This window comes from Schistocerca serialis, chromosome 2, assembly GCF_023864345.2.
Source record: "Schistocerca serialis cubense isolate TAMUIC-IGC-003099 chromosome 2, iqSchSeri2.2, whole genome shotgun sequence".
NCBI lineage: Eukaryota > Metazoa > Arthropoda > Insecta > Orthoptera > Acrididae > Schistocerca > Schistocerca serialis.
This window is the reverse complement of record NC_064639.1, coordinates 210,865,102-210,888,518: the sequence shown is the minus strand read 5'-3', so window position 1 is coordinate 210,888,518 and position 23,417 is coordinate 210,865,102. Positions and strand designations below refer to the sequence as shown.

The 23,417-nt window shown below is 39.4% G+C and overlaps 1 protein-coding gene across 1 annotated transcript in view; it reads left to right on the top strand.

Annotated features, from left to right (window-relative positions):
* LOC126456948 (transmembrane protein 181) overlaps positions 1 to 23,417 on the top strand; it is a 228,532-nt gene that overhangs the window by 187,512 nt on the left and 17,603 nt on the right. Inside the window, exons 9-10 of the mRNA XM_050092884.1 lie at positions 626 to 753; positions 20,563 to 20,712. Of these exons, the coding sequence (XP_049948841.1) occupies positions 626 to 753; positions 20,563 to 20,712 (278 nt within the window). The remainder of the gene's footprint in view (positions 1 to 625; positions 754 to 20,562; positions 20,713 to 23,417) is intronic.

Here is a 23,417-nt window from a genome sequence, read left to right as displayed (position 1 = left end):
AAGTAAGTGAATAACTCTGTCAAATGCCAGTATCTAGCGGTATATGTAAAATAATTACTGTTGTTAAGTTAATTATAAACTAAATTAGGTACTTAAACACTAAATTGTGAAATTTAAACTATGTGCATTTCAATTTCCTCTAGAGGTTTATTTTTCCTGTTGCCATTATTTTAGTTGTTAAAACACTTGTCCGTGTTCTACATAAAAATTATTAACTGATTACCCGATAATTTCTTTTTACTATAAATATAATATCTGCTGTAATAGACAGAAAATTGGAAAAACAGTTTCAGGTAACATTTCACCTGCAAAATAAAGATGTGGGAAGAGAGGCTATGGGTGATGGAAGAAAATTTATAGATATAGAGGTAAACTGGGGCACAAATGGAAGGAGAGAAATTTACTAAAACAGTAGAAACCTGTTGGTGTAGTAAATTATTCTCAAATGCAGTTTACAAAATTTTTTTATTGTCTTGATACTTTGCAAACATTGTGGTTTTTTATTTATTTTTTTATTATGTTATCAATTCCTGTCCAGTTATTATCCTAAATAGCTTACTATTTTGTTGTAATAGCATAGAGTTCATATTTAAATGTCTGAAAGTATTCATTTTTATTTTTTCAGATCCTATTTTTCCTATGACATTCTTAGTCAATTCCTGGTTACCAGGAATGCTGGATGCTGTTCTACAGGCTAGTTTCCTGTGTGCATTGCTGCTTTTCTGGCTGTGTATGTACCATGGCCTCAGGCAGGTTGTATCATTATTCTTAAAATTGTTAAATGTTATCCACTACTTACAATAATCATCTGTTATTTTATCTCTTATCTCTCTCCTCTCTCTCTCTCTCTCTCTCTCTCTCTCTCTCTCTCTCTCTCTCTCTGTGTGTGTGTGTGTGTGTGTGTGTGTGTGTGTGTGTGTGTGTGTGTGTGTCTATCTATCTATCTTTTTCTCTGCCTCTAGCTGTCTAACAAATTTTTTTACAGTATAAATACTTTCATAGTTGTGGAAAATGTATAACTTTCACACATTTCAATGATTTTGAGCTGCTGTAAGAATAAAGGGGAAACCAGCATTGTTTCTACATTATCCAGCAAAATGAAATCTTAAAATTGTTGTTGCTGTTTGCCATTTAATCTATTTATACCTCAAGAAACTGCCACAGCTCTACATTTTTGTCTCTGTCAGTTGTGTTCTTCTTTTCTGCAAGCCTTTGAACAAATTTAGTACACTTCACTTACATTTGACACCTAAAATGGTTGAGAAGTGCACAGAAAAATTAATATATGATTTTAAATAAAATTATCTCTTGAGACACTATTCTCATTTTTAATCACTGTTCAGATGCACATACTGTATGAGATGATCACCTAGTTTTCACACCTAAGAAATTTTTTTAGTAATAGTTTCCAAATCATACAGCACACTGCAATTTGGCAGAACCATGCTGTAGAAGGTAGACATGTGTTCGCCATTACTGTTCTAGAATGTGGAGCATTTTTACATCAGCACATCATTCATGCTTGAAAGTCTTAGATGCAGCTTCACATGAATGGTTTGGATTAGAATGCAGTGCATCCATAATGATTAACCTGAACTTTCCACTACTAGCTTCCTGTAGTGTGACATGCACTGATGTCTATTTGAGCTTAATGTCTCCATTCTTTTTATTATTTTCAATAGCATTACCGAAATTGCTTGCCTCTCAATCATGTAAGATAAAGGTACCATTTGTGGTCCATTAAAGGGAGCATCTCTTAGAACTGAATATGACAGAGGAGTGATAGATCAGATGGTTTATATGTATTTAACTTGTGGACTCTAAAAGGATATTGAAAGTAAGTACTATGGCTACACTATTTATGCACATCAAAGTGAAGACTGGCAAAATTACATAATTTTTTAATGAAAAACAAACTTGAAGGGCTTTGACAATCTTCTTAACATGCCACCCCCCCCCCCCCCCCCCCACCTTTTCAGCACTGTCTCCCCAAGAATGGCAGCTCAGGGTCCCAAGAACCATCCACAACAGTACAGTGTTTTCAGCATCTCACCTAAGGCTTTCTCCCCTCCTGAATTATCTGTTATCCAAGGGTCTCATTTTCAGACTTAAATCTGCATTTAATCATGCTGCTTTGGTTAAGAACCTACCATCCTCTCTCATAATGTCAACTCAAAGTACCACTTTACAACCCAGTCTCAAAACATTTCCAACAGCAAAACTGACGTTGAATGCTGCCTTGAACAGTTCAGACCACTTTCCCAACTTGATCCACCGCCACTATCTCAGAATCATTCCTTACAACCTTTCCAAGGATTCCAAACATTCAGCATTGCTTCGCCATTCTTTTTCAGGTCTCTAAGCTGTCTGCTGTAGAATTCCAGGTGTTTTGTTCCCTAAAAACAGTTGCCTCCATCATTATCCTCACAACAGAAAAGGGATCTACCACTGTGTTACTTGACTGATAGGAGTATGCAAGCGAGGGTCTACGCTAGCTTTCTGACATGCTACATATAGCCTCAGCAATCAAAATTGCAATGTTGTGGTACAGTCTGACCCACAGTCCCTCCTTAAAACCTCAGGCCCCTCACAAGGAATAACATCTCAATCAACAGAACTTCTTACACACCCAAACCACATACTTCCACCTTTTACCTTCTTCCTAAGATCCACAAACCCAATCACTCTGCCATCCCATAGTTGCTATCTTCAAGGTGCGTATTAAACGTACCTCTGCCTTGGTCGATCAGCATCTGCAAAGGCTCCTCTCTAATATTAAAGTCACCAACCATTTCCTAGATCGTCTCAAGTATGTGCCCATCCAACTCCCACCCCACACTCCTTGCTCAATACCACCTCCCTCTAGTCCACAGCTTATGGTCTAGTGGCTAGCGTTGCTGCCTCTGGATCACGGGGTACCGGGTTCGATTCCCGGCCGAGTTAGGGATTTTCTCTGCCTGGGCACTGGGTGTTTGTTTTGGCATCATCATTTCTTCCCCACCATCATAATAATTCATGATGGTTGCTCGATTGGACTGTGTAAAAATTGGACTGTGTAAAAATTGGAACTTTGTATGGGTGCTGATGACCAAGCAGTTGAGCGCCCCACAAATCAAACATCATCATCTTCTCCCTATACATAAGCATTCCCCATGTACATGGTCAGCTGCTGGACATTACCTCTACCAGCACTCACCCGATTGCAAACCGGTGACATCCTTCTTGCACACATTAATCAGCTTTATACTACTTTACCTTTGAAGGGCAGTCATGTGAACAGACCAGGGGTATGACCTTGGAAACCAGGATGGTTCCTTCTTATACAACCTGTTCGTGGTTCACTTGTAGGGGTCTTTTGTGGGATGTGTCAGCAGCTCTTGGTCTTGTGGTTAGCACTGCTGACTCTCGATCATGGTGCTCCACATACAGTTCCCTGCTGGGTCAGGGATTTTCTCGACTCAGGACTGGGTATGTGTGTCATCATCATCATTTCATCATCAACATACAAGTAGCTAATGTGGCATCAAATAAAAAAGACTTGCAACAGGCAGTTGAACTACCCAGAAGGAGATACCTTGCCAACAGTGCCATACACACATTTTTTTCCTGGGATCTGTAAGCCTTCAGCCTCTGATTTGGTTTAGACATGTTGTGACATCTGTGACATATGGTCTGATGATGAGGCTTACATGTTGAATTTTTTGGAATCTCTAAATACATTCTTCCAATCAACCTTCATGGGGTCCTATTCTGAACCTTGCACCACTTTCCTTGATGTTGACCTCATCTTCATCGAGGGTCAGCTACACACTGCTGTTCACATTGAATCACATACAAATAACTGTACTTACGTTTTGACAGGTTCCATCCTTTTCTTGTCAAGCATTCCTTCCCCTACAGCTTTGGCATTCAAGGCAAACATATCTGTTCAAATGCAGACTCTTTACAGTGATACATCACCACTCTTACTTCAGCCTTCATTGTAAATAGTTATCTAACCAGCCTAGCTCAAAAGCAGATTTCTCGGGCCATCCCATCCAATCCTGGTACTGCTAATCCCTCCAAAAAACAACTTAGAAGTACACCTCTTGTAATATCCTGGTTCTGAATATATTAATCAGCTACGTCGACAAGGCATTATATGTATTCTGAAAGGAGAAACTCAGGCCCTGAAATGAGGTCCAATCTGTCTTGACATTCTGTCCATCACATCTAGAATAGCTTTTCATCCCCCCAATCCTTGCAGTATCCTGGTGAAACTCTATGCTACTTCTTGCACTTATTTTCCTACCGTTTGACTACTATTCCTGTGACCATCCCCTCTGTAAGACTTACCCAACAGCACCTTCCTGCCCCACCTATAACAGCCCTGTAACTGGCAAAACAAACTATCAAAGGGAGAGCCATCTATGGAATGACATGTCATGTACAAACTATACTATACTATAAATACTGTTTGACCGTCTACATTGGCATGACTACCACCAGCATAGTCCTTATCAATTCAGGCAGACTAGGAACAAATAATACCTTCATAGCCTCGGACATTATTGAATTTAGCGTATGTTACAATGAAGGACTAAGTAAGGAACACGTATTTTTTTTTTATTTTCTTCAAAAAAATTTCTACTCTGAGATACAGCCTTCCAAATATGACACTGTGCATACCATTTTGCAGATGTGAATTTTTGTTTTTTTTTTTTTAATTGGAAAGATAATTGCTCAATGATTACAAAGAAATCCTCCATTTGAATTTACCTGTCAAAGTTCTTTTACTATAGCGTTCTGAACTCTTTTTATAATTTATGGAAAAAATTCATTTTTTTTAAAAAAAATGCCAATCCATAAAATTTTGATTTTTTTTTTTTTTTTTCTGTTGATTAGTACCATATAGTTCTACATTCCGTGAAAAGGAGAGCTTCCACTTTTAGGTTGAACAGGTTTTATGAACAATTGAAATTTGTGCCATACATAAAACCTGTTTTATTACCACATTATCACATAACAGGCTCATAAAAATCAAAACCTAGCTTTATTTAACATAATTTTAGTTTTGAAAGATGAGTAAGGCACTCATTTTTCAAGCATTTTAAATGGTTCCAAAATGTATGCGTAAGATCCAAAGACTTCAAGGTTTCGATTTATACAACTTCTGTGCACTCTGTTTTGTACTGAAATTAGCTAGTCAGTCAATTAAAAATGTGTTCCATTGCTTCAGTATCTTCCTATGATATAGGGTGATGCCTTCCTGTTGAATCAATAGGAACTGGACCACTTACAATCTTCAAAACATTGTGAACAGGAAGTGAGCACTGATGGCATTGTTGCTGTCCTTCAGCTCAAAACCTATATCCAGCAGCTGGTCCATGTGTTAGCATAAAGTTCACTACAATTTTGTTTAACTCATAACTGGTGTCCATAACCTCTGCAACCCACGAGTCACAGTCATACACACATGCCACAAACATATCGCTTCTCAGGTTGTGAATCTGAGTAGTATCCTGCTGTTTCTAATCTGCTGGCCGAATGAACGAAATTTCTTCTTCTTGCTCTGTAAAGTGTGTGCAGTATGAGTTCACCCATCACTTTGAGTCCAAAAATGTGTGTTCTGAGTTCCTTTCACAGGAGTAGTTTGTTTGGACCATTTTTCTTTTTTCTGCTCATGGAATTCTTCAATTTCCTCTTTGGACAAAAGAATGGAGAATGTGGATGTGTAAGATTTCACAACTCTCGTAAAATCGTGACTCACAGCTGTATTTGGTCTGGAAAGATTATGTTTTGTAGCATGGTGCTTCAGCAGGCCTCCTACACCATCACAAGGCCCCTTTTTGTGACCAGTAGCACTGTATATCCCGTCAGTTGGCACAAATGACTTACTCAATTCAAACAGCGGGTAACAATTTTTAAACTGACTAGGAGCACCATCAGAAATAATGATGATCTTCTCTGCCCTTGTTTCCAGTTGAAGAATTTTGCGCATTGCTAGCAAAGCATGTACTGAGTCATGTCCTGTGTCATCACTTATAACTGCAACACTTATGGTCTTGTTTTGAAAATATGTCACACCCATAAAAATTGAAACCAGGCACTAAACATAGTTCTTCAGCCTGTACACACCCTTTCATTTCTGCAATGTGTTGTTGCAATTTCTTCAGATGCTGGTGTGTTACTGCTTTCACTGGCCATTTACCAAGTTGATCAATGAAACTGTCAAAGGCAACAGTTTTCTTAATTAGTTTATTTTCCTCGCATGTCACATATGTAATTTCTGCAGACTTATCTGCTACGTCTTCCAGTGTCCAAGTGTCTGTAAAAACAGTCCTCCCTTTCCAGGGCAGTCATCACATTCTTGAAACAAACAAGTCTCTCGCTTTACGTCACAGACTACTAATGACTTCAGACGCCCAAACAAGGTGTCATATGTCACATGCTCCAGTAAGTTCTTCAAAGTTACCACACAAAGTTCAAAATTCGCACAGTACACCTCTAAAGAGACATCTCTAGTTGGGTGTGGAACTACCCACTTAGGTCGTAGTGCATACAATTTTGATCTTCCAATATGTGAAGTATAGCTGCTCTTATAAATTGCAAAAGTTTCTTTCACAACTTTTTGACCTTCAACTATTATAGTGTCTTTTTTCTTGGCATTACAGTGAGAACAGTCCCATTTATCTTCCAGATAAAATGACTGCACTATTTGAACTTGAGCTGCTTCTACAGGATGACCATAGTAGGGATCTTGTCTGCCAAAGACTCCTTTTACAGACCTCACATTTCTTGATTTGTATACCATGTACTTTGATACTGATGGGATGTGGTTCAAAATTGTTTTCTTTGAAAATGTCTCTCGAATAATAGTTAAAACTTTCACCTTTTCACTGTAGGATGCACAATATTCAACAACTGAATTGATATTTGTGAAAAATTCCTGGCAAGAGGTGCAGGAGTGCTTTGGTTCATTTTCTCTTGAAGATGGAATTTCTACTTTGAAGAGTGTGGTCAGTTTTACTGTAGTGTATTCATCCATAGCTTTAGTAATTTCTCTGTGCTTTGTTGTTGCATAGAGCTTATGACTCGACTTCACTGACCCTGTTTTCTTAACAGGACTAACACCTACTTCTGTAGTTGACTGATTCAGGGTATTTAATTCTTCCTCTATTGATGCAAAATCTGCATCATCTGCACCATGGGAGGCTTCACATTGTTAAGATACTATCATTGTTGTTATTCTGTCAAAACATTTAGAACACAAAAAGTTGTCACTGGAAACATCTTCACTTTGAAACAGAATCTTCAAATGAGAACACGTGTTCCCAACCTGAACAAAGTCTGTTTTTTTGTTTGTCTTATATATCACTCCTTCATGGATATGCAAATAGTCAGCACACTTCACTCTCCTGTGACCCCAGTCAGAAGACATTTCAGACAGTCTTCTTCACAAAACACACTGCAGCTGTGTCAACAGGCAAATTTGTCATGAAAGCAGAGAACTCACTGGATGGTCTCAGATTTCTTGGAAGCCTCTTCAGTAAACAAAGTAGCACTGAGCAACTACAATAAAGAAACCTGCAACGAACAACCATGACAAAGAAACAGCCACAAAACTACAACAAAGTGTAAGAAATATCTGCAACAATGAAAGTGAAAAGATATAACTGCAACATAGAAAGTGATAAGAAATAACTGTAACAGTAAAAATAAACAATGTAACAAAGAAATTAGTAAAAAACAACTTCAGTGAAGACATACATTACCCTCGAAAGTTAAAAAAAATGATTTTTCAAAATAAAAGCTGTCCAACTTAAAAGTGGAAGCTCTCCTTTGCAGAGAATATGGTATTACATGATACTAATCAACAGAAAAAAATCTAACTTTACAGGATTGGCACTTATGAAAAAAAAAATTCTGTAAATTATAAAAAAAAATCAAAAGGCAACAGTAAAAGAACTTTGACAGATACGTCCAGATAGAGGATACCATTGTAATCATAAACCAATTATCTTTCAAGCAAAAAAAACTCTAACAAAATATTTCAAGATTTTAAACATGGCTGCAGCAGCAACTGTTATAATTCTTCACAATAAAGGATGGCAGCCAAAAACAGTTGCATTAATAAAAAAATTCTATCCTGCAACTGTTTTTGGCTGCCATCCTTTATTGTGTCTAACAAAATATCTAGAACTGTTACAGAGATACAGATTTTAAAAATTTTTGCAAAATTTGCATCTTCAAAATTATGTTAGCAGTGTCATCCTTGGAGGCCTGTATCTTAAGGCAGGAATTTGTTTTTGGGGAAAACAGAAAAATATGTGTTTCTTACTTACTCTTGAATTTTAACATATGCTAAATTCAATAACGTCTGAGACTATGAAGGTAACCCCCCTGCCTGAAGCGATATGGATTATGCCCACCAGTTATCAGTTAAGATGAATGGGCATAGATAGATGGTCTATGCTGGTGACACACAAAATCCTGTTGCTTAGCACACTCTACAACATGACAGTTGTGACCATGGTGCCTGTTTCACCACATGTGCTATCTGGATTCTCCCTCCTGATACCAGTCTCTCAGAACTCTGCTTGTGGAAACTGGTGTTACAACATGTGCTTAGTTCTCATTACCCACCTGGCCTAAATTTACATTAATTTCTGTGGTCTCAGCATTTCTTTTGGGTAACTGTTCTTCTTCTTCACTCCATTTTACTTTTCTATATGTTTTATTTTCCATCCTGTCTACTTTTCCCTACCCACCTCACCATCCATATAAAACTCACTTTGCTTTCCACTCATATTGACTCTTGCATGATGTATTTTCAGTAATCTTTGTCTTGATTATTACCCTATCTTCCACCTTCTAGTTCTCATGATTTCAAATCTCATTCAGGTTAGGCACCAACAGTTAGTATTTCATTCTCATCCCGTCCAATAAGTCTCCTTTACCCAAGTTTCTGGGTGACTTTTCCATAACTTTTCTTATTGTCTAAACCTTGTAAGTCCTTTTCTTCACCCCTTCTTTCACTTCAGACCTCCTGCCAGGAGGAGGAGCCGCTATCTCTGAAAACTTGCAGATTTCGATATGGTTTTCATGCTCTAATACAAAAATAAGAGACACCATGAAGGCATTATCTGAATGGGACAGGAATTGGAAATGTGACGTACATGTGCAGATGAACAATTGATTAAAATTTCAGAAAATTTGGATGATTTATTCAAGAGAAAGTGTGTCAGAAATGTGTTGGTCCACCTCTGGCACTTATACAAGCAGTTATTTAGCTTGGCGTTTGTTGATAGACTTGTCCTCCTGAGGGATATTGTGCCAAACTCTGTGCAGTTGGTGCATCAGATTGTAAAAATCCTGAGATGGTTGGAGGGCCCTGCCATGGTGCTCCAGACATTCTCAGTTGGGGAGAACCAGCAACCTTGCCGGCCAAGGTAGGATTTGGAAAGCATGAGGACGAGCAGTAGAAACTCTTGCAGTGTGTGGGAGGACCTTATCTTGCTGAAATGTAAGCCCAGGATGGCTTACCATTGAAGGGTAACAAAATGAGGCATAGAATACCATCGATGTACTGCTGTGCTGTAAGGGTGCTGCAGATGACAACCAAAGGGGTCATGCTACAAAATGAAATGGCACCCCGTACCATCACTTCCGGTTGTAAGGCCGTATGGCTGGTGACACTCAGGTTGGTATCCCACCGCTGTCCAAGGTGTCTCCAGACATGTCTTTGGCCTGGAATCTCATTGACTGGAGGAGAATTGTATTCATTGATGAATCTTGCTTTGAACTGAGCCCCAATGACCAGTGAAGAAGTGTCTGGGGACACCCTTGACAGCTGTGGGATACCAACCTGACTGTCACCCACCATATGGTCTGACAACCTGAAGTGATGGTCAGTGGTGCCATTTCTTTTCATAGCACACTCCCTTTGATTGTCATCCACAGCACCTTTGCAGCACAGCAGTACATTAACAATATTCTACATCCTGTTTTGTTTCCTTTCAAGGCAAGCCATCCTGGGTTTACATTTCAGCAAGATAATGCCAGCCCACACAGTGCAAGAGTTTCTACTGCTTGTCGTCATGCTTGCCAAACCCTACCTTGGACAGCAAGATCACCAAATCTCTCCCCAAATGAGAACATTTGAAGCATTGTGGGCAGGACCCTCCAACCGGCTTGGGCCTTTTACAATCTAACGTGCCAATTGGACAGAGTCTGGCACAATATCCTTCAGGAAGATATCCAACAACACTGTCAATCGATGCAAAGCCAAGTAAGTGCTTGCATAAGAGCCAGAGATGGACCACCTTCATAGTGAATTATTTATTTTTTTCTTAGAAAGTATGTATTTTCCCCTGGTGATCACATATTTTTTCTGTCTACATTATAGTATTTTTTAGCGTAACAGAAAAGAAGAGTTTATTGGGATCTTTGTTTATGAAAAGAAATTTTTATTCTCTCTTGCATGAAAATCTCGTTTTAAACTGGAAGTAGAGGGTTACTTATGAATAGATGCTTAAAACTAAAATGAAATTAACACTGTAACATAAAATCCCTATTATACTCAGGCAACTTAAAACCAGACCTATGAAAAAGTAAAACCTCACTTATATCCGTTTCGGAGCTGGTAGTTAAGTGTTTGGCCTTTGGAGAGCATGCAGTTCTACTTTTGTAGCCTGGCTATCGTGTTTTGGTTGAGGTGGTTACCACTAGATACAGTGTTTACTGTGAGCAGCTCTGGATACTTGACTACAAAGCATGCATTTTCTGCTTCTGTTCTATTTCGTTGTTTAGGCTGTGCTTTCAAAAAGGATGACTGTAGTGATGCTGAGTTTGACATTGAATTTAGCAGCTCAGAAAGTGAAGAAGAATTTGGCTACTTCATTAGAGATAAAGTGATGACAGTTTGTCACTGACTGACAAGTGCTCACAGTGGTATGAGAAATACGTCCTTTGCACTTCACCCAGCTTCTCAAAGACTTCTGTTCACAGGAAACCATTGTGAAATACATGCTCAGCTTCAAAGCCACACAGAAACAAAAAAATTACTTTAAGTTTCAAGATATTTTAGTCGAAGTCCAGTGCATGATTATACTCTGGATTTTATTACAGATGATTTATTTTGTGAGCTTTAAACACTTTCTTTATGTGTTTATATGTAATGTCATGTATTATAGAATGTTTTTCATTAATTAAAAAAACTATTTGTGGAGCAAAATTTGAAAAAAGTCACTTGTTAGTGGGTTAAAATTAAAGGTAAATTTGTGTTTATGACATTAATATTTACGTAAAATCAGTTTCTTACAAATGTACAAATTGCTTCCCCACTTAACTCACTTCACTCTCATAAATATGTCATAAGAAATTTCTCCTAATCATATCCATATTCATTTTTCTCATTACAGGTGTAATATAGTACCTTACCCTGTTTAGATTGTGTTTTAAACCAATAACACTAATTTATTGTTCGATCAGTACACACACATCAAAGACAAGGTATAATACAATTAGACACAAATGGCCGACAAAGCCTTGCACTCTGGCCTATAGGGTCATTAGTTCCAACAAAGGGCACAGCAGGCTGCGCACACAACTGCTGTCACATTAATAGGCTGGGTGGCCTTTAGTGGCTGAGTCAAGCAAAAACTTCGTATGGGAACTATGAAGTGGCGTACACACTAAATTGGTAGTTACAGCACTCCTCTTCCTTTTTGAAGAAGTGAGCACAGTGCTCACGTCCACTTCTTCTGTGGTCGATGTAGGTTGTTAAGTCTTGTGACTCGCTGCCTCCGGAGTGTAGGGTCGTTAGTGGCGAGAGTACGGACAGGTTTGGTGCCCACCCCCTGTGATGGGCTGTATGGTAGGACAGGCGACACTGACACAGCTTCCATTTCCATGTCCAAGTCCAACCCCAAGGAAGGATGTTGCGGAAAAGGGGGCAGAACAGGTGGCACCATCTATAATGTAGGGGACAGTGGCGGAGGCGATGACTGCAACAGCACAGTAGTCGGGCTCCCACCATGGCCCACGACAGCTGAAGGAGACATCCACAGCAGAGGAGGCAGTTGTGAAAGCGTTGGGAGTGGCGGTGGAGAAGACAAGGGCACCAGCTGCGATGTAGGTGATGGCCAAGCAGATAAGAGTACGTGAGGGCAGTGGAGGCGTGCCCAAAGCACAACCGGCCACACTAGGTTGTAGCTGGCCAAAGTGTTGCAACACCCTCCTCTCAGCCATGCATATAAAGCAGAGGCGTGGACCACATGTACTCTGTCACCATTGGTGTCTGTTTCGGCCAGTGGCCAAACCCGTGAGCCCAAACAGCATTGTGGCGCTAGTGCCAGAGGTAGCCTGGCGTCAGCCCAAGCATATGTGGCAGATTCTGGGGTCGATGACCGTGCAATAACTCTGCCAGACTCTTTATTGCCAACAGATGGGAACCTGTAAGAACTGAGGGATCAGTCAAGAGGTACTTCTGATGACATCCGAAATGTATTTTTTCATCTGAGTCTTAAATGTTCATACTATTCATTCTGCTTCCCTGTTCAATTGAAGGTGGAAAGAGGAACCATGATGTGGCAAACACCACATTTTGTACAAAAACATTCAAATTCCTGAGATATGAACTGGGTGCCGTTGTCTGCAGAAGACCTTCCATTGTAAATTTTTTTACAAAGCTGAGGTTGTTGCCACCACAGAAGTAGGCAGATAACACATCACATACAGAAACCTAGACCGAGCATCAGTTACAATAAACAGGTATAAATTCAATAAAGTTTCCACAAAATCTACATGAATTCATTCACAAGATGGATATGGCCACCGTGACAAAGAAGCACGGTGTGCTGTCTGATGAGTGGCACACTGCAACAACTCGCGCTATTTCCCCATCAGTGCCTGGCCAAAAGACATGACTGCATGTTAGCACTTCTGTACATGACACAGCCCAGTGGTCCACATGTAATGAACGCATAACCTCATGCTGAAGGGCGAACAAGACTACAACATGGGGAGTGATGTCCTCCGTAGCTAACAGCAGTACTCCATTCCAAACAGAAAGACAAGTTTGTAATGCAAAATAATTTCTCAAAGGATCAGAAACACAACCCGGAGGTGTTGCACAGCAGAAGCAACGTTATGTAGAACGGGATTGACGGCTACCATGGCTGAAGTTTTAGTGCTGGTAATAGAAAAACCATCAACATTTTATTGAGCTTCCACAACTAAATTAAAACAAAGTAATTCTACTTTATCAGATGCTGAATCTGGACAGTTGGCAAACACAATAAGGCATCAACATTGGCGTGTTATGCCATAGATAGAAAATGTATCTCGTCATTGTATCAAGAGCCCACCATTGTAAGCAATGTGCAGCTTTGTATGGCAAGGATGTAAAAGGGCTAAAAAGTGATTTGTGGTCTGTGGTCAGGTGAAACTGGGACCCATATAGAAAAACATGTAATTTTTTTAGAACATAAACGATTCCCAAAAGCCTCTTTTTCTATCTGAGAATAACGCTGTTGCACGGAATTTAAGGATTTAGAGGCATATGCAATAGCGCATTCAGATCTGTCCACATACTTATGAGCAAGGGCATCACCAAGACCAAATGAGACGTATCCATTGCAAACACCAGGTGCTGGACTGGCTGAAAAGTGACCTAACAAGGGGCCAACTGCAGCTTTGATTTCAACAAGTCACAAGTCTTGAACCAGTGGAAAGGAATCTCTTTACGTAATATTGCATGAAGCGGTTGTGCAACAGTAGCAGTGTCTAGTATGAGTTTGTGATAGTACACATTTTTGCCTAAAAATGCCTGTAAGTCCTTGATGGACATGGGTTATGGCAATGCAACAATAGCATCAATATGCTGGCACAGTGGTTTAATGCCAGCACGTGTCACTTTGAAACCCAAATAAATAATGGATGGTTGAAAAAACTGGCTTATTCAAATTGCACAGAATATTGTAAAATGAAAAACAGAGCACAAAGGTTCTGCAAATGTTCCTCTGTAGAGGCACCAGACACTACTACATCATCTATATAGTTTATGCTGTCTGGGACAGATGCAGTGAGTCACTCTAAAAAGCTTTAAAAAATAGATGGTGTGCTTGCCACACCAAAAGGCGTATGCTGGTATTGATAAAGCCCGAATGGGCTATTGATAACTAGAAGGCATGTAGATTCCTCATTGAGCGGCAGCTGTAAATATGCCTCTTCCAAGTCAATCTTTGAAAAAATAATGGCCCCGAATTAATTTGGCTAACAGCTCTTCAGAGTGTGGCAAAGGATAGGTATCAATGATCGGATGTGCATTAATAGGTTTTTTGCAGAGATGTAATTTACCTGTAGCTTGTTTGAATATCACCAATGGTTTTCACTATTCACTGGAAGAAACAGGTCAAATAACATTCTGCTTTTACATGGTCCTGTAAAGTTACTTGTACTGGGCAGGCCCGGAAAAAATGAGGGTGGGCAGACTGTTTCATCATAATATGAGCTTGATTCTTTTGCACAACCCAGTCTTGGAGAAAATAGAGATAAAAATTTGGCACAGAGAGCATCTAACTCTTGATATTGAACGTGTTCAGAGATCAAATGCAATTCATCATGGATGGACAGCCCGAACAGTTTGAAAGCATCCAAACCAAACAGATTATCAGTGTAAGCATTGTACAGAACTAAAAAACCTAAACTCCGTCTGAACAGGTCATGAAGGTCCAACGGTACCAACTGGCTGCCATGTCATCCTCAGCCCACATGTGTCACTGGAAGCAGGTATGGAGGGGCATGTGGTCAACACATCACCCTCCCGGCTGTATGTAAGATCACAAGAGCTGATCGCTACTTCTCAGTCAAGTAGCTCCTCAGTTTCTCTCACAAGGGCTGAGTGCACCCTGCATGCCAACAGCACTTGGCAGACTGGATTGTCACCCGTCCAAGTGATAACCCAGCCCGACAATGCTTAACTTGGTGATCTAATGGGAACTAGTGTTACCACTGTGGCAAGGCCCCACAACTAGAAACGTTAATGAATGAACCATAGCCTTGTAAGTCATAGGTGCAGAAAACTGTCCAAGGATGTGAATCTGTTGTTTGCTATTACTCACCAGCCTGTGTGACAATGGAATTAGAGGGGGCGCACCCAGATCCACATAAGTTTGAGAATTCACCAACATTGCCGCTGCACCTGTATCCGCTTGCATCCTCAAAGGTTTTTTTAAACACACACACACTTCAGTGTATAACTTGCTTTGAGACACCATAACTGCTGATACATTCATCACACCCATGTTTGTTCCATCCTCACTTAGGTTTGGAAAGGAGTTATATACAGAAGCAATGTGTCCTTTCTTATGGTACCTATAACACACTGCTCAGCACCTGGGACATTTATGGTCCATTCGTGTGAAATGAAACAGTATGGCATGAAGGTAGCAGAACACGAGGCTGTTGCTGTTGCGACATGGACTGTTGTTGTTGCGAACAATGATTACCTATATGGTGCAGAGACATCTGCTGGACAGCTGCAACAGCATCTACATTCCCTTGTGAACTGACAGAAGTTTGTCATATTCATAAAAATTTTCTATTATTTGTCTAATAACAAACAGCTTATGCCTGTACCTGTATTTGGCCAGAAATCACATTGATATTCTCTGAGGGTATCTTCTGCACACTTTTTATCCTGTCATCCAGCACTCCAGAAAACATCTTATGAGCCATTTGCTATGCTTTTATAATTTTCACATGCTAACGTTTCTCCCTTCTTATAAAGCATGTAATTAAATTCCCTTTATAGACTTTTAGGATATGTAGTGGAGACCAAGTCTTTAGTGTAGGAACTCTTGTCCAGTTTTCCCACTACCTGCAAAATGCCACAACACACGATACTATTTGACTCCTGCTTGTTGTCTGGGTCCACTTACAAGTAGGGGTCGATGTGATGAACACCAACATCAGCACAGATAGAGTACCTTCATACCATGTTCCGGTACACACAATCATCAGTCCCTGGTTCTTCAGCATCCCCCACAGCCATAACCCATGTCAGTAGGTCTTCATTGGATCTAACAGTGGCCTCGTAACTGAAGGATTTCATGTGACCCCATAGGTAATAGTCACAACCTATCCAATGTTGCCCAAACTGTTAATCCAGATGATCTTGGACCATAGGTAGAAAATGAGGTGGTGTGTCAGCATGCTGGAACCACATGTGTTGCCACTCATGGATAGGCACATCTTCCAAGAGCCTTTGGTGAATTCCAAGTACATGGCACCCTTGAGGTATGGTGGAGGAAGGTGTGGCCCAATCGCACATCCATCGAAGAGCCCTGTCCAAATGTTCAGACCTTATCGTTCCTGAAACTCATAAAGGGCCGCAGTATACATGTTTTCATGAGCCCACAAATGACAGTTATGGGGCTTGGAAACACCTTTCCTAGTGAACTTGGCTTCATCCACGAAAAGGATCTGCTGCCGGAAGCCAGACTTGTCCGCACATTGATGAAAGAAGTACCTGCAGAAGTGGGCTCATGATGCAAAATCCTGTGGCTGCATTGCATATGCCTTCTGGGGGTTGGTATGGGTGTAGCTGCTGCTCATGCAGAACACAATAGACGGTTTGGCAATCAACATTCAGTCTACCAGGTATGTTTCTGATACTCATCATTGCATCCTCTTCCACTGCATCGAGTACAGCCTCTTCAAACTCGGTTGTGCAATGCTGCCTAGGAGCACCACAGTCAGCCCTGCTGGTGGTCAGTGTACCCGTCTCCAAGGTTCACTGGCACCTTAGCAAGTGCAAAGGTGTCTGTCAGTGTGGAAAACTCTTCCAACTGACAAGCAGCCCTCCCATTGCGCCTAGCTTCACTGTACAATAACATCATGTCAGTGTATTCCACAAATGTGTTGTTCACCATGGTCAACATCAACACACTAAAATGAAATGTACACACAGCTTGCATCATGTACTGTAGTGAATGATTATTACTGTACTGTAGAACAGTATGAACAAAAACCAAAGCACAGCAGTAAGTACACACCTCTCTGGGCAGATCTACAAACTCAGTTGAATGGCAGGTAAACAAGCATGTAATGGGCATGGGGAATCAGGTGATCGGTAGACATGTGCTGTGGTATCTCATGTAGAGCAGGAAAATGGTACATTTCCATACAACTTAACTGTCTTTGTCACCACTACAACTCCTCAATGTTTGTTAAGGGAATTTAGTTATACCCTGAGTACAGGGCATATCATCATATTCCTGTTTTCCAGTCCTCAGGGATGCTTTCATTTTCCCTTGTTATACCTTAGTGGATGTATCGTGTGTATTAGAGGTAGAATGCCACACTTTATAAATTCTGACACTATCCCATCTTCACCAGGTGCATGGTTATTTTTTAATTTATGTCTCATGGACTCCACCTCGTGAATTGTTGGTATTTTCGCTTCTTCCCTTTCTTCTTCTCTTGCCTCTCAGTTCTCCTCCTGTTCTTGTGGGTTCTTGATACCAGGTTTGAGTTGGTACTAAACATATCTTCAAAATATTTTGCCCATATCTGCAATATTTTTGTTCATCTCTAATTATCTTACCATTTATATTTTTACATGCATTTTGTGTTAGTTGAAAATTTTCTCTGTTTGATTCTAATGGATGATACAATTTTCATGTTTCTTTCTATTTTTAGTTCTTCTATCTCTTGAAATACAATTTTCATGTTTCTTTCTGTTTTTAGTTCTTCTATCTCTTGAAATTTTGCTTTCGGTCATTCCTTTTTTTCTTTTACTTTCATATCATATGAGCATTAGATCTTAATTCCTTATACACATTTCTTCTTGCCGCCCTCCATGTCATTCTTCGTCTTGCTGCATTTTTGTGTTCTGTTGCTAGTCTACATTCATCATCACACCATCTATTTCTTTCCTTTTTCCTTATCCCAATTCCGCTGCCTCTTCCACCACTTTCTGGATCCTGCTCCACCTATCTTGATTTCCCAGTGGTTCCTCACCAGATGTCAGACATCTTTAATTTTTATTAAGTATGTTTTTACATCTTTGGAATCATTTAATTTTTCAGTAATACAATTTGCTTTTATTTATTACAGATAACATCTCTTTCTCAACATAGTGGTCTGAATCACAGTTTGGAACCCAGCAGCTACATACATCTATTACTGACATGGAATATTGTAATTTTACTAACACATAGTCTGTTTCGTTAACTATTCTACTTGACTTTTGATTTTTATGGAAAACAGGTACTCTTGATGAGTAAATTACTTGTAGCACCAAACTGACATAACACAGCTCCATTCTCATTAGTTTCATCATGTAAAGTGTATTTCCCTGGCACTCTCAGCATTCATTTCGCTTAGCCTCTGCATTAGAGGCTCCCAAAACTAGCAATAGGTTGTAGTTTTGTACATGTACTTTCATGATCTTCTCAAAGCTGTTCTTTTATTCTTTCTTCTGCTTCCATTATTGGTGTGTATACTGTTATTATTGTCACAGTCCTGAATTTCCCTCCTGTTCTTGCTCTGCTTAGTCTTTCATTTATAGGTTCAAGTTCCAAAAGACTTCTCCTAATCTCTTTTTATTATACACCATGTTCCAAATGGACTTGTTCTTCTTTCTGGTCCACTATACAGCAGAGAATACTGAGATATATATATCTGTCAAAGCCCTTGCAATCTCACTTCTAGTAGGAACACAATATTGTACTTAAACTTCCCAATATCTTCAACTGTTTCTTTCATTTTTCTGTAGTTCATCATTTTTTGTATATTCCACATTGCTTGGACTCGCATTCGGGAGGACGACAGTTCAATCCCGTCTCCGGCCATCCTGATTTAGGTTTTCCGTGATTTCCCTAAATCGCTTCAGGCAAATGCTGGGATGGTTCCTTTGAAAGGGCACGGCCGATTTCCTTCCCCATCCTTCCCTAACCCGAGCTTGCGCTCCGTCTCTAATGACCTCGTTGTCGACGGGACGTTAAACACTAATATCCTCCTCCTCCTCCACATTGCTATTGCCAAATCTGTTGTCCATTTCCTTTGCTGAAGTCATTTCTGTACATTCCAAGGCTCCCATTGTGGTTCTGTAATATGCCACTTTTACATTGTGACTTTATCGGCTCCCCGCCCAGTGTCCGTGCTGGAGGACTTGGATATTTTTATTGTTTATTCCTCTAGGAACTTTGAATTTTCTACACCTTTTGAGCTCTCCTATCCAGTAATGTGGGACACACTTTGTCTGGCTCCTCTGTTGAGGCCTGTCTGGCTTGGGAGGCCCTGCCAGTAGCTAAGCTGCTGCTGGCGTAGCCCTCAGCTTCTTTGAAGTACACAAACTCTGTTGCTTGACAATGAAAGTGTCTTTGAAAAGGTGGTGTCCCATGGGAGGGGTGTGAACAAACACTGTGATTTATTGTTATGTCCTTTATGAAGTTAACCTAAAGTTCATCTTTAATTTTTGAGAAGTAAGTTGTGTCTGAAAGGTTTCTTTTCCAATAATTAAATTTTAATTAGCTCTTTAGGATTTTTTATGATCTTCATATGAGTTGGTTGTAGAAGCCAAAATTGTCATTGAAAGTACATGGAAATAACTGCCTTAATGCTCCCACTTCAGAGTATTGTATGGTTTATAAAATGCGATATTAAACCATAATGTTTCTGTATTATCAAACACATTGCTAATGAGAGAAACTTGACTTCATTGTCTGTTTTACTCAAGATATCAGTGTTGTCAACGGAATTCAGTGTCAGAGGTTGAAAACTTTCTTTTAGTTAGAAGCACTGTGTGTGAGCTTTCATATAGTTTCTGCTGTGCTAAACAGCATATACATATAAAACAGTCATACCAAACTTTCATGGTACCGGTACATGTTTGATGTGAAATTCAATCACAACAGTTCTGTAGAGTGATTTTAATATTCTGTGCCCTTGCAAAACTAGGAGAATTGTCTCAGGTGTTCAACATTTCAGTTTCATCACATGATAACCATTTCAAAAATAGCTGAAAAAATAGAAGATTCAGCATTAAGAGTTACTGGGCTTGTGTGAAGAAAATTGCATAAAATTAATGTATTGGCAACAATTAGTGGGTTATAGAAGAGAAGTATATTTTATTCACAGCAAGAATTACAATTTCCTATTCACCATATAGCGGATATGCTGAGTCGTAGAGAGGCACAACAAACAGACTGTTCCAAATAAAGCTTTCGCCAGTAAGGCTTTCGTTAAAAATAGACGACACACACACACACACACACACACACACACACACACACACACACACAAAAGCAAATGCAGCTCACACACACACGACGGCAGTCTAAGGCAACTGTGGCTTACAGGCTGAAAGCTGTGTTTGGAATAGTCTTTTTGTTGTGCCTATCTGTGACTCAGAATCTCCGCTATATGGTGAGTCACAGCTTTCCTTTTCATAATATTGTTACATGCCATCCTGGATTTTCCATTGTTTAATGTTTTATTCATTAATTCACAGTTCACAGTCTGTAAGTGTTTTTATGTTATGATATTCTTTTGAAAATGGGCTTGTTTTTGCAGAATGAACGACGACTTCTAACATTCTATTTTCCAAAAATGGTAATAGTTGGTATGTTGTGGTTCTCAGCCATTACTATGGCCACGTGGCAAAAGATAAATGAAGTACAAGATCCAACGTACAGTTACAAGTTGGACACTAGCCACTTTTATGTGAGTATTCCTGCATTCTGCTGGTCGATAGTTTTGTAACTGTATATTTTCATTCACCATAAGACTTCCCTAATCAGTACATATAATTAAACTTTTGATACTAGGGAAAGTCAACTGCAACTGCTTACAGTGCAGTTAGCTGTGTTTCCTTACTCATTCCATTTGTAGCTCTGTTGCTATATGTCTCTATATGTCTCAAATTAGAGGTGTTAGAAAGAAAATTCTGTCACATCAGCAAATTCAACAGTACGACTTTGTATGTATGTGGTACTGTTACTGTCAGCTGATGAATTGTCAGTGGTGTCAATTGCAGACTGAGTGATCAAGGCATAAGGTTTGTGCCTGTTTGATAACAGCCACATTCTAAATGCATGTGTCACTATGGTGTATGAGAAAGGGTTGCCAGAGTATATGACACACATGGAAGAGTACAAATGAATTGGTGATCACAGAGACTTAAGTAGTCCATTTTCTAAATTTTCCAGGAGAACAAAGAACTGTATATTGCTTCCAAATTGAGAACAAGTGTCATGATATTTTTTACTAGCTCAGCGCACTTGGTACTTTGCTGATGTAAAATATATGGCCTACGCAGATTTTATTTTATTTTTTTAACTGGGTTTTCAAGTTCCTTTCATGTTGCAACACTTTCTTTATATCCAACCAAGAAACAAAATACCAATTTTCATAGATTTAGCTTTAAAAATTTTTTAATATATCAAAATATTTCCTTAAAAATTTTTGTCCACTATTTCCCCCATTAGTGGTCGAATTTCCATAACCATAAACAGTGAAATAATTTTTTTTATTTCTAGCAGAGAAAGTAAATACAAATTTTCATAGGTTTACCTTTGAAAACACTTTCATCGTGAAATAATTTCCTAGAACTTTCCTTCCCTGTTTCACCCCCTTAGGGGTAGAATTTCGAAAAATCACTTCTTAAATGACACCTGCGGTATTAGATCAACACCATCTCCAAATATCAAGTGACTATCTGTTGCGGTTTGGACAGGGCGATGATGTGTCAGTAGGTCAAGGCATTGTCTCTATGTATTTGTATAGATATATGCATCTTATATACAAGGGGTATTCGGAAAGTAAATTCTGATCGGCGGTGAAATGGAAACCAGAGTGAAAATCAAATATGTTTTATTTGCAACAGTAAGCTACAACTTCCAGATATTTGTCTACATAATCACCCCTCCAACTGAGACATTTGTTATAGCATTGTACCAACTTTCCAATACCCTCATCATAGAAATCCATGTATTTGCCAGAATGTTGTCTTCATAGCCAGTGGTTCATGAAAACAGATGAAACTCAGAGGGGGCCAATTACGGGCTGTATTGTGGGTGATCAAACACTTCCCATCGAAAATGCTGCAGAAGCATCTTCATTGCTCCTAGAGAATTATCTTCAAGAAGGAAACACATGACATTTATGTTATATGGGGTGCATAGCTTCAGGTGAAATCTTATCAGGCCTCGTACTTGGTGGGGGATACTATTTTCTTGGCACCTTCATGTGCTCACTGTGCAATCAGAACTGAAAAGAGTGACATGATGTGATAGACTGGCATACTAGAGACACTGCCCATCACATCTGTGCAAAGTTTCATTGGATTTTTACAGTGGTTTCCATTCTGCGATCGATCGGAACTTCCTTTCCAAACAGCCCTCATAGAAAAATGCAATGACGTGAGTAACTTCTCAATTTGGTTTCAGTTGCAGTTTTCAAAAGTAAATATTCAGAAAAACCTTACATTGTGTCTGCACTAAGTGAATAATGCTTGAATGAATTTAAAGAAAAAAAATATTGTATTTACAGGATATAAATATTTTATAATCAAAGTTAATGGAACTCATTCAGCCATATTTCCTAGATGAAAAACAAACATGGAAACATTACAAAACACATGACATTTTCAGCACTTTTTAAAAATACATGTTGTAAATATAATGCCATACAAAACAGCACACTAGAAATTTTTTTTTCAGGAAGACAAGCAATAAAATCTAGTGAAATCCTGGTGTATAGCTGGGTTCTGTGTGGGACATGGTATCCGATGCACAGTGACCAATTTTCATCCAAAGTGCTGGGTGATTTCATTCGTTTTTTCAGAAGGGGAAACTGACAAGTTCACAATATTTTTGCTGGTTGGCGATGAAAGAATCATGGCACACACCCGGCAATATTTCTCAAACAATTTTATGGAAACTATTTGGTAAAAATATTTCATTTTTGCCTTACTTATTTGTCAGGTTCATAACGATATGACCACCATTTCATTAATGGTCATAGTTATAGTGATATTTACATGGACGTAAGACACTGCAAGACATATGAAAAAGTTTGCAATGAAAATTAGGGATTACAATTATTTTGGGTTGGTTGTGTATTATATAATACACACATCAAAAGAAGTTTTCCATCAACCCAGTTCCCAGAACTCCTGAAGATAGATGTTGACTGTGGATACTGTCACTAAACCTGCCCAAAGATGTAAACAACTATACATGAGCAGTGCCTATTAGATAGAGGGGTTCCGACAGCTGATCAGTTCCAGTCGTTACACAGGAAGGAGGTTCATGGTTCGTGTTGTCTTTAAACATGCCTAGATGGTCAATACCAAGGTTTGATCGCGTCCGCATTGTTACTTCGTGCCAGGAAGGGCTCTCAACAAGGGAAGTGACCAGGCATCTCAG